This window comes from Zerene cesonia, chromosome 24 (assembly GCF_012273895.1).
Source record: "Zerene cesonia ecotype Mississippi chromosome 24, Zerene_cesonia_1.1, whole genome shotgun sequence".
In the NCBI taxonomy this organism is placed as follows: Eukaryota; Metazoa; Arthropoda; class Insecta; order Lepidoptera; family Pieridae; genus Zerene; species Zerene cesonia.
The window spans coordinates 1,260,099-1,272,257 of record NC_052125.1 but is presented as its reverse complement, the minus strand read 5'-3'; the positions used below and the strand labels follow the sequence as shown (position 1 = coordinate 1,272,257).

Sequence of the window (12,159 nt, the reverse complement as noted above, 5' to 3'; positions counted from 1 at the left end):
ACCCGCGCCATAATACACAAATATGCGTGCCCCCTGTGACGTGATTTAACTCGGAGGCGACGACGAGCACACAAGATCAAACGAACTATGAAGAAGAAAAAACGAAACGCGACGAGAACAGATAAAAAAAACCACAAACCGCACCTAGACAATATATAACATATTTCGCTAATCACATATTCCGATGAATTTATACTCGATATATTATATAATCACGACAGAATTAATAGTTAATTAATCACTATAGTTACCCACGTTATCTTCCCAAAAAACCTTAAAAACGAAATTTTAGACTGATCTTTAAATCCGAATAATCGTAGTAAATTTAATGATTAAACAAATTATAGTATTTACATTAGTTGAAAATTTGAGAAAGTTTATATAGATATGTATTTATTAAATTAGTGATAAACGCAATAATATAACTCCGGGGATCAGTGCGTAGCCTTAATTTTCGATTTATATGTACGTCGGACGAACAGTTTTGAGACGTGAATATATTTCAGTGTACAAAAATGGATGACCGATTCCGTTAAATGTGTTATGGATAACTTATTGTGATCGTGTATGGTCCCACGTGGACCCACCATGTTGAACATGTTTGATATGTGGAACTCGGTAAGCACGAAGTTGGAGCAGACCAATGTCCAACAGAGCCAACAGCCGCACACTTCAGGTGGGAGCATTAAAGGTAAATTCAAATTAAATTTCGAACTGGCTGCAATGCAAAATAGCGCCTGACTGGACGTTACATTTTCGACTGACGATGACGATTCGAATTTTGAATTTATAATCTATGCGAAAAAACGTGTTTTTAAACCCGACTTACCTATCGGTTACGAAATAGAGAAAATAGAAAAATGTGAACTCTTCAAATAACTGCCCACTTCATTTTTAAACGCCTATTGATATAAGTAATTCTTTTACAAATTGCATAATGTAAACAAAATTTTAAAAATAAATGTTCCATATTTAAATTTCTCGAAACGCGTTCCGACTAAACGACGCCTGGAATTCCATTTTCAAATCTCATGACTTATTCCCGAATCCGACGCTGACTGAGAGAATTCATCCATTTTTAAATTCGCTTCGACTTCTGTCAAAAGGAATTGTTTCCAAGAGTACGTCATTACTGTGTGATTATTATAGACGCTTTATTCAAGTGCCTAAGAGCAGACAGATGATTTCGCTATTTACTTGTAACGGTTCGTGTCCCTCAGTGGGACATGGGCGTTTACATCCGTTTTACTGTTACTTACGAGCAAATAAAACGACAGTTTACAAATAATGCAGTTTTAATTCATATTGCTAAGGATAAGGGTCGAGTTAAATTTCGAGATAACATTATCATCTCTTTATAAAAGAGACAGTTTATAAAATTTTAATAGGAATATGAGAAATTGATATGAACATGAAAGTATTGATAGAACAGTTGCATGAAAATAACCAATCAAACTTATATAAGAATATTGATAAAAACCACGGCATCGCGTGGACGGAACAACATAAAAATCTCTTCTAGAAAGTTCCAAATACTTCCTTTCCGGTATATTAATACGTACATAATTGTTTCTTATTTTATTACGCAAGCACGAAGAAAGTTGCCAATTAAAATTCGGTAACCAATTCCATCTCTCCCACACTTATGCAACATGACGACTGTCGACTACAACTTTATATTAAATATTTAATACATTTGAATTAAGAATTTAGAACTTTCAACATTTTTTTTTATTTACATTTTATTACTGTCTATTAGAAATCTTTTTTTTTTCATATTTGAATAAAGAATATTGTAAATTGACGTTTGAAATATTTTCTTCTGACGCATTTTAAATGTTACTAGTTAAAAATAAAAACTTGAATGAGAATTATTGCTTTATTGTAACTTGATATAACAGTATGATACGATTACTATTACAGATTATTTAGATAAATAAACGCAAAGTGATATAATACTTGGATAACGTTTTAATAAGTACACTTGGCTCTATGTTGAAAATAAATCTCTACAAATATTTTATCAAAGTACGTTGTGATGGTTGAACATTTTTATTTAATTAAACCAAAAAGTAATATATTCCGGTGCAAAAAAGGCTAAAAGATTTTTTCTAAATAAAACATTACAGTACTGTAATCGTATTAACGTAAAGGAATTATCTGTTATTTACCGGTCGACGACATGTCGGCCATATTGTAACTCATTTAAATATTCAAACTAGTATTCTATTTTCTTTTTTTAAATAATATTCTATTTTTAACAGAAGTAGTGCCTACTTTTTTAAACCATACAATCTATATAATTTTAAGGGGAAAAAGGTGAAATAAAATGCTATATGTTATTTATTTTTGTTATTCACTCTTATGATTTCTCTTAATATTAAACTTTCTATCACTGCGCTTCATTTACTTGCATCTATAAACGATAAGGACATGCATTCTGATTTGTACTTAAATTTTTAAATAATTAAATAAAAACCCCTACTTTCTCGAAATGACTCGTTAAATACAGATAAGAATACAGCTTTTACAAAAATAATTGACATTTTTAAAACTTTCACACACTGCTATCGTCCGAATAAAATAAAGGACAGTGAATGCCATTTAACGCTGGTTTTAAGAAAGCAAAAGCGCCAATCTGGTTTTTTAAACACGTTCCGTTGCGTAACGTTATATAGAACGCTACAACCAGTTATAACTATTTATTATCTGTTACAATATGGTATATGCATCTATGCAATACTTTTGTATCGTGCTTGCGGTTTTTTTGAATTTAGAACTGCGATAGAAACTATTGACCTCCGCGCTGTTCTCGATTCGAACGATTTGTCTTTAAATGACATAAGGCGCGAAAATATTTAATCATTTTGAACGTGGAATTCTGACACCAAATTTGGCTGTATGTATTTTTTGCATTTTAAAAAAGCAATCTGCGCCTAGATAATTTAGAATAAATAGAATTTCGGGCTACTCGTCTGGTTATTACTATATTTTTCTGTTAGCAAATAGCAAATTTATTGCAAAATCGCTATAAATAATGTAATCAACAGAATTATCGCTAAATTCCAATAGGTATCGAGTTTCTAACTTGTTCGTAAACAAATTGCGAATGATTTAAATAGTTTATATATTTGTAAGGTATTAATCAATATATTTTAAATAAAAAAAAAGCATAATATTTTATAGATTATTAGCTGCACCCGGCAAACGCTGTTCTGCCTTACTCTGATCATTTAGAGGTAAAAAATAGATGTTGGCCGATTCTCATAGATACCGGATAAGCACGAAAAGTTTCATCAAAATCGGTCAAGCCGTTTCGGAGGAGTATGGCAACGAAAACTGTGACACGAGAATTTTGTATATCAGATATTATGTTTATTTTTAACTAACATCGATCGTGAAGTTGACCACATTTTAATGTGGTTATAAGATGTAACGATTTTTATAAAAATATTACGCTATTCGTAGCTGTCTTCAGACAAAAATTTCAAGTAACTCACTGATTCTACTTGCGAATGCACTTGGCAATTTTTAGCGTTTATCTTATCTAGTATTATTCGAATACTAGGCTAAACCCTCCTGCTCAGAGATAGCACTTTCCAACACTAAAAAAAAAACATTTGCGAAGATGCCTCAAATCATCTTAAATTTTGAATTGCCGGTTAATCTAATCATAGACTAATCGAAGTGTATCACGAATTTTTCCTATCATTTTTAATACCTATAAAAATCCCACTTTACTATCAAACCTTCTACCATGTGTTCCACAGAGCTACCGTATTAACCACGAAACAACGGGGCAGTTAAATTCTAAGCCAACATGCGCTAGCTAACAATTAGAAGTACCAGGAACCCATGTTCTAAGAAGAGCTCTAACCTAAATTGAGATAGTTACGACGCGAACATTTACATACAAACGAAATGTACTCAGTGGGCACATTTATATCGTAGAATATGTTTATGAGATTAGAAGAATGATATGTGAAAGACCAGTATAGTTTGACCTACGAGTTGTATGGCAGCGCGTATATAATAGAGGTCAAGCAGAATTTTCTAAACTGCTAATACGAAATCCTCATACCTTCAGATTAAGATAGGACAAATATGCTATGAAAACTACTAACTTCATACCATAGTTTTTAATTTTTATGTCATACCAATTATAATTATATTAACGTCAATAGCAAGTTATCCTTTTAATTGATCGCAAATTGTCAACAAGTCAATTATTTTCATTATTTTGTAACAATTTAGCACATTAGACAATCAATTATTATTTCAATAATGTGTCAAGGAAAATTTGTAAAAAGTGCAATTTTAAACTACAAAACCAATGACGAATTGATTATTAAATACAATAATTTATTAACTTGATAACAAGATTTTAGCTTTTTTAAACAACGTTTTCTTAAGAGATAGTAAATTAAAATTAATTAGCTAATTAGTGTTAATTAATAAACAGGCCCCAAAAGAAAGATACCAGGCGGCCATAATCACTCGGGAGATCACAGGAGCCCAAAAGCGCTCACTCCCACACGACTAAAAAGTCTATATGCCAAAAGTACCAGGCTACTAGGATAGCATAAACATGTGACAGGTCGTTCTAAACCAAACGCAAGAAAAAGTTGCCTGGCCAAGACCCATATAGCGGGTACTTCGATGCGCGCTCGCCACGTCTTGCTACTTAGCAACCTTCATAGTTTGTTGACATCTGTCTTGCCGCCATTTTTGATATTTTTAAGGCCGTCTTCTTTATTTAGAAATAAATTACTGAACGGGAGGACGTTTCTATGTTTGTTATGTGTTTTCAAGATAAGATCGTGCCGAAATATTTTGTTGTTATCAACCCTGAGCATAAATCTTGTAATAGTACAAACACTTGTTTTTTTCCTTAAGAATAGAATATGTTAGCAAATAAACGATGAGCTTTTAACGTAAACAAAAATTTTAAGCAGTTTATAACTTAAAAGAAGACATTCAGAATTGAAAAAAAAAATAAAATCCCTCCATAGTTTTAATTTTTCTGATGTAATTCTATGCATCAGAAAATAACCCATTTAGTTACGTTACACCTCTTACTAGACTGTGAGACTCACGCATCTCCAAACAGATTTAATTATAATTATACCGTATTCGTTTAAAGCAATAAAAGTACACAACCTTCTAAATCCTAACATCGAATCAAAGTACCAACGCCATTTAATCGCAGTACATACATGTGCATGCGTGGAACATGCGCTACACTACGTAGCGACTGATATGATAATATTAGCTGGCGATGTGTGCGTGTGCCGTGTTCAATACTTACAACTTACCGTTCTATTTTCAAATTTGAGATAACGGTGATTGAAATGACTGGCTGAAAAACTTTTTTAAGAACACAACTTATCCTAAATTTAAATTTGAAAAATATAGTGAAGTTCAAAAATAGAATATGCTATAATTTTGTAGGAAAACTCCCAATTCCTGGGAAATGTTTTAACATTATAATAATCTATTCAATAAACAGGCAGACAGTATTCGCGTTTCTAAGTATTACAATAATATCAAATAAACAATCCTTAATCCATCTGTAACGCGTTAGATAAAAAGAAAGGAAGAATCAATAATTCGTATATCATTCTACGGATGAATATTAAAAAAAAACGAACGTTCGTGAAGTTCGAAATTCGAATTACCTTTTTTAACAGCCAGCTAATCATAGACAACACCAGCCAGTAACTAAGCCGCGTTCAAGTCTACACTAGACCAGCACAATAATATATTCGTGCGTGCCAACTCACATGTGACGTCACGTTTTGTCTATGAAGGGCCACTGGTTTTCGAGAAACTACGAATAGGACTTTCTGTGGTAATTTAAAATCTTTCGTTATAATATGAAAATTTATATGTCTGTTTGTTGCTTAATTTCGTAGAGTTGTGGATAGTGGTTAGTGGTTAAAGATATGTTAATGAAAAATGCTTTAAAACTCGAGGACCGTTATTCATGTAAATCAGTTGTGAATAAAATATATTACGCCTAGCGGCCATTTGCAATATTATTCACTGTATGGCTACAAGTTTTAGTACATTTTTATAATTATTACTAACAATGATCTGTCACATGTACATGCTAAATATATCCCAATAATATTATATTTTCTTAGCGTTTAATATTTTATCACTAACCTATCCTAGTAGTCCTACTAATATTATAAATGCGAAAGTTTGTAAGCATGTGTGTGCGTTTGTTGCTCTTTCACGCAAAAACTACTGAACCGATTGCAATGAAATTTGGTACGTAGATAGCTGGACAATTGGAATAACATATAGGCAACTTTTTATTACGACATTCCTACGGGATACAGAATTGCGCGGGCGAAACCGCGGGGCGCAGCTATTATAGTAAAAAACAAAGTCGCTTTCCGCCGTCTGAAAGTCTGCACGCTTAGGTCTTTAAAATAACGCAACAGATTTTGTTGGGGTTTTTCTAATAGATACGAGTGATTCAAGAGGATGGTTTATATGTTTATCATGTGTTATTGCACCCGTGCGACGCCGGGGCGGGTCGCTAGTTTATTTATAAGAACAAATGCCATAATTTGCGAGCCTATTTCCGTTCAATTGTGATTAAATTTAAGTGAAACTCGACCTTCCCAGATGTCGAAACATCGGCCATATTGAAATTGTCGCAATAACGTTTTTTTCATACAATTGATAGGCGAAACCGGGTTATAAGCCTGTCCTTCAGTTGACAATAGTTTCTTAATTAAAAAAACGGACATGGGCCTGTGTCTTTTGAAATAAAACATAGGTATAAAGGAATAAACATCCATAGTAAGTAAGCCAATGACGTCAACATATATATGAACTTAAAACATTTACAAACATATGTATAAACAAATCGGTCAAGTGCGAGTCGGACTCGCGACACTAGCTCCATACAAAGAAGCCAAAGAGCAACTGTAAAAAAATTGATCACCCATCCAATTTATTAACGTATTAACCGTGAGTTCACCTTGATTATTTCATATTTATTGTTAAGAGATAATAGAAATAGTCTCTGAAAATTTCACGAAAACTATCGCGGTTCATGGAATACAGCCTAGACGGACGGACGAACAGATAAAAAGAACACATACACAAAAATAGAAAACCGACTAAGAAATAGGTAAAAGAAAACGCGTTCGAAACCCCCACCAAATTCTTTCTATTCTTTCAAAATTTCTCAAATAGGTTTTAACATTTCTGTACGGAACCCTAAAAACAGGTAATGTCCATGTCTAAACTCATAAGTATGTGCCGAACAGCGAGCATTATAGTTATACTCTAACACAGTACAAAATAAAGTTTAATTAAAAGATACAGCTTTAAAATACACTTGAACAAAAATTTACACTCCCCAATTGACGAGTCCAAAGGTCACTTCAACTGTGAAGTCGATGAACGCGTATTTCTTCTTTATTTAAATAATCTTAGTCATAAATCATTTTATGTTGCACACTGACATTTGAATTTAGAACTACACATATTAAATACCTAATACCACCATAATTTTGCATTAAAAATTAAACTTGACAACATTTTTAAATATATTTTCTGCGTAAATGTGTTTGAGTAATTTTCCAAATATGAAAAAAATATCCTAATAACTTTCACCGGTGTATATCATTAAAAAAGTTTAAAATTTAAATTTCGAAATTCGCGACAGGATAGCTCTGGCCGTCTCAATTAAAACTGCACTATATTGTCATTTAGAATGGAACCTTGTTGCAAAGAGATAAGGTTGCGTTTGGAATACGCGTAGACACGGCTCCAAGCCAACTCAAAAGTGTGTCACAGAGTTGAACAGCCACCGCAAGGCCGGTCTATCTATGAGTGCGCAAAAGTGCGGATGTGCGACCCTTCTATCGTTTAAATCATAGTTTAGTTCCATTTTTGAATCACTTTTTTCGGAATTTCTTTTTAATTTGGCAATGGTTTATTGTTGTACAGCCAAGTTTCGATTTACTATATATTTTGCTTAAGTTTTTTGGCCAAATATTTTTTTTGTTCTGTTCTCTATTTTAAATAAGTAATTTTGCTTCGTTTATAGACTAAAACTGAGTGTCTACTATGGATCTATGCTATATAATAACGAGTAATTTTTTTTTGTTTGTTTATACCCTAAAGGCTCCGAAACATCTGGTCCGATTTTGAAATTTCTCTCACCAAAAGAAAGCTACATTATACCCGAGTGCTCTAGGATACTTTTACCCCAGCAATGTACCACGTGTACCACGGGCGAATTCGGGGCGAATAGCTAGTAATTTCAAACTATATATGGGTTTTCGACTACACAGGGTACTAAATCCATATTGTACATAACGTGAAGTATGTACATGTCAGATGACACATCAGTCAAGTTGCCTAATGTCTAATGAACGCCTTAAATGGTACATTGTTAGCGTTCATTGCTTCGATTTGTTGCATCATTAACCGACTCTAAAAGAAAGCAGTTTGTTTGTATGTGATGTTGTGAGAGCTTTTGAATTGTTTTAACTTCGAATACTCAAATAATAACAGTAAATCTACAACTGACATCCAAAAATTGGCATTTATCCTATCCTACTTCCTGTCCTATCCTACTAATATCATAAATGCGAAAGTTTGTAAGGATGTGTGTGTGTTTGTTGCTCTTTCACGCAAAACCCACTGAACCGATTGCAATTAAATTTAGAACGTAGACGGCTACAAAACTGAAATAACATATAGGCTACTTTTTATCCCGATATTCCTACGGGATACGGACTTACACGAAAAACCGCGGGGCGCAGCTAGTATGTAGATATTTTTTAATGTTGTTTTTCAAAACTTATAATAGGGTTAAACAATGACTACAGTTTCGACTCTTCTTCATACAATTTATAGCAGATGGTTTCCACTCTTTACTCTAAACTAAACATTTTAAGCTGTTACGTTAAAATCGAAACAGTTAAAAATAACTGTTATTTATCACGAAATAACCGTTATCAGCTGGGACATAACGAAATATCGTTGCGTTCGGAATACCGTGTCGATAGTTTTCCCATCAACACACAGCCTTACCTCAAGGCTGTCAGTGCACGCGATGGTTGACGTCATGCGCGGGAATACTAAGTTGAATTTCGAACGAAGAATATGGATTTGAAATTGATTAAATTGCGTGATGCTTTTTTACGTCAGTCAGCCAAGCAGTTTGGGGGTTAACGTGACGTCTTAAAGCAGGAGTAATTCCAGTGTCCATGTTAATGGTATTATAATTCCAAAAAAAAAAAAATAAATAAATAAAATTAAAATTTTATTGAAGTGTAAAGCAGCCAATAATACATAAAATTGTACAAAAAGAAAAGCAGTATTTTTTTTTTAATACGTGTTAAGCTATTCATCCTATCCTATCCTACTAATATTATAAATGCGAAAGTTTGTAAGGATGTGTGTGTGTTTGTTGCTCTTTCACACAAAAACTAGTGAATCGATTGCAATGAAACTTGGTACGTAGACAGCTGGACAACTGGAATAACACATAGGCAACTTTTATCCCGATATTCCTACGGGGTACAGACTTACGCAGACAAAACCGCAGCGCGCAGCTAGTATAATATCAAGTCCCAGGCATGTCTTTTCTCTCTCGGATTTTGCTCCCATATTATACTTTCTATAATCTAAAGCGGGTATACTAAAAAAAAATATACATTTCCGCACATTTGCTGCTTATAAAAGGTAAACCATGTTATAAATGAAGCATTCATGGCTATTTGCACTTAATTGTCGATCGATCGGTTGGTTAAGCATCATCACGCGCGGTCAGTATATAGATGGGTGACCGCTAGTGATAAGCTTGGCTTCCCCAGTTAAAAGGTATTAGACATTCACTTACTTCTATGAGGTAGCAATATTAAAACCATCTTAAAGTCTTTATTTAACACTAGCGGTCCGCCCCAGCTTCGCCTGTGGTACATATATAGCCTATAGCCTTCCTCAATAAATGCCCTATCTAACACTGAAAGAAGTTTTCAAAACGAACCAGTAGTTCCTGAGATTAGTGCGTTCAAACAAACAAACTCTTCAGCGTTATAATATTAGTATAATTTGGTTATCAGTAGTAAAAGTGAAATGAAACGAACATGTGACTTACCTTATAAGGAAATATTATCAAATCGTGTCAACCAATTTTGCACCGAAAAAATGGTTATTTCACAAATAAAACAACACCTGCACCGGTGTCAATGCACGATAGTATAATGAGGTTATACTTGTTAAATTTGTCTTTTTATCGGTCGCGATAGGCGATAGCCGCGAAATTTTATTTAGCCTAAATAATAGCATTATTTGTAAGCAGTGGTGGCTCAGTGGTGAGAACCTCGGACTTCAAAGTCGATAAGTCGGGGTTCGAGACCGGGCGAGCGTGCAGGAAATAAATTGAATTTTCAATTTATCTGCACATGTGGATAATATCACCACGGTGAAAGAAGACATCGTGAGGAAACCGGCATGTCCAAGAATCAAAACTTCGACGACATGTGACATCTGCCAACCCGCACTTGGCCAGCGGGGTGGATAGAACCTGAACACTCATAGGAGGCCTGTGTCCCAGCAGTGGGAACGTATATGGGCTGGTGATGAATGATGAAATAGCATTATTTGACGGTTGAATATAGAAGTTTTTAACGGATTCTACATGCGATTTATTCTATGTCTAACACTTTTTAACACGTCTAAGTTTCATTTGTATGAGTGCTTTAAGAACTACACAAATATTATAGGTGATTAAGAACACATCACTATTAAATATTAGGACAGTAATAATTTAAACAAGAACCAATTTAAAGCTTTAAATTCAAAATTAGAATCTTATAATTAAACGATAAAATAAACATTTTTATTCGCCCATTTTCTAACAATTTAAAACTAGCTGCGCCCCGCGGTTTCATCCGCGTAAGTCCGTATCCCGTAGGAATATCGGGATAAAAAGTTGCCTATATGTTATTCCAGTTATCCAGCTGTCTATGTACCAAATTTCATTGCAATCGGTTCAGTTGTTTTTGCATGAAAGAGCAACAAACACATACACATCCTTACAAACTTTCGCATTTATAATATTAGTAGGAAATAAGAATAGGATTTTAAACTTCGAATTTCGAAGCAGCAGAATAAAAGAAAAACCGTTAAACGTGACACAAATAGGCCCGCACTTAGTCTCAACATACCATTACTGCATGCGTAACAGATAAATAGAAGGTTAATGATAAATCAATGGGAGAAATAACTGTTTTAAACTGGTATTGAAGAAATGAGATGCCTCAAGACGGTAAATAATTAAAAGCATTCAGGATTATAAATGCAAAATCAGTTGGTAATGAGGTCAAGTTTAAAATAACGAAAAATATCATTAATTTTAATTTCGATGGGACTACATTTTGATGTATTTTTAATATGGTCATTACTAGTAGTTAGGGGGCGTCCATAAAATACGTGAGGTGTTTAAGGGGGGAGGGGGTCAAGTAAAATCTTTTCAAATCTCACTTGGGAAAAAATCCTGAAAAATGTCTCACGTAATTTATGGACGCTCCCTAATATGTAAATTTTATCCATTGTTTTATCAGATGTTTTACCATGAATCTAAGCACAGATTATTAAATAGTTTCAACTTACAATTATCTTATTATACTCTACTCATTTGTAACTGTGTGTGTGTGTGTGTATGTTTATGTAGCTTATCAAAAATGTGTGTGTTTACTGACAATTTCTCTTTCTTGTGTTTGATTTTACGCGAGTATGATACATTTAGAAATTAAAAACATTTTAACGGATTTTAAACGCGTTTTATTCATTATATTATTAACCCGACGTTTCGAACACTTTATAGCGAGCGTGGTCACGGGGAGACTGTCTCCACGTGACCGTGAATAAATCGCGTTTAAAATCCGTTAAAATGTTTTTAATTTCTAAATTCTATTTCTTCAACCAGCTTCATCATCTGACTGAATTAGACGGTTATTTCGATAGCTTTTTCCTCTATTGCTTAAAAATATCGCGTAGGTATGTATAGTGCCATTTAAGACAAGCCTGTCACGTGTGGGTTGATAAAAGCTGCCTTTAAAACTGTTGAAGTGTGGGAAGCCTTTTATAATCTCGAATACTTATCGGCTTGAAACTTCT

At 33.7% G+C, this 12,159-nt stretch overlaps 1 protein-coding gene across 6 annotated transcripts in view; it reads left to right on the top strand.

Moving 5' to 3' along the window:
* LOC119836552 (probable nuclear hormone receptor HR3) overlaps nucleotides 1–12,159 on the top strand; it is a 103,457-nt gene that overhangs the window by 29,411 nt on the left and 61,887 nt on the right. Inside the window, exon 2 of one of the 6 annotated variants that reach the window (XM_038361940.1) lies at nucleotides 507–676. The exons of 3 other annotated variants lie outside the window; for them this stretch is intronic. In XM_038361940.1, the coding sequence (XP_038217868.1) occupies nucleotides 568–676 (109 nt within the window). In that variant the 5' untranslated portion in view covers nucleotides 507–567. Of the gene's footprint in view, nucleotides 1–482; nucleotides 692–12,159 lie in introns of all 6 variants that reach the window. 2 more of the 6 variants (XM_038361937.1, XM_038361939.1) reach the window with 2 other exon arrangements.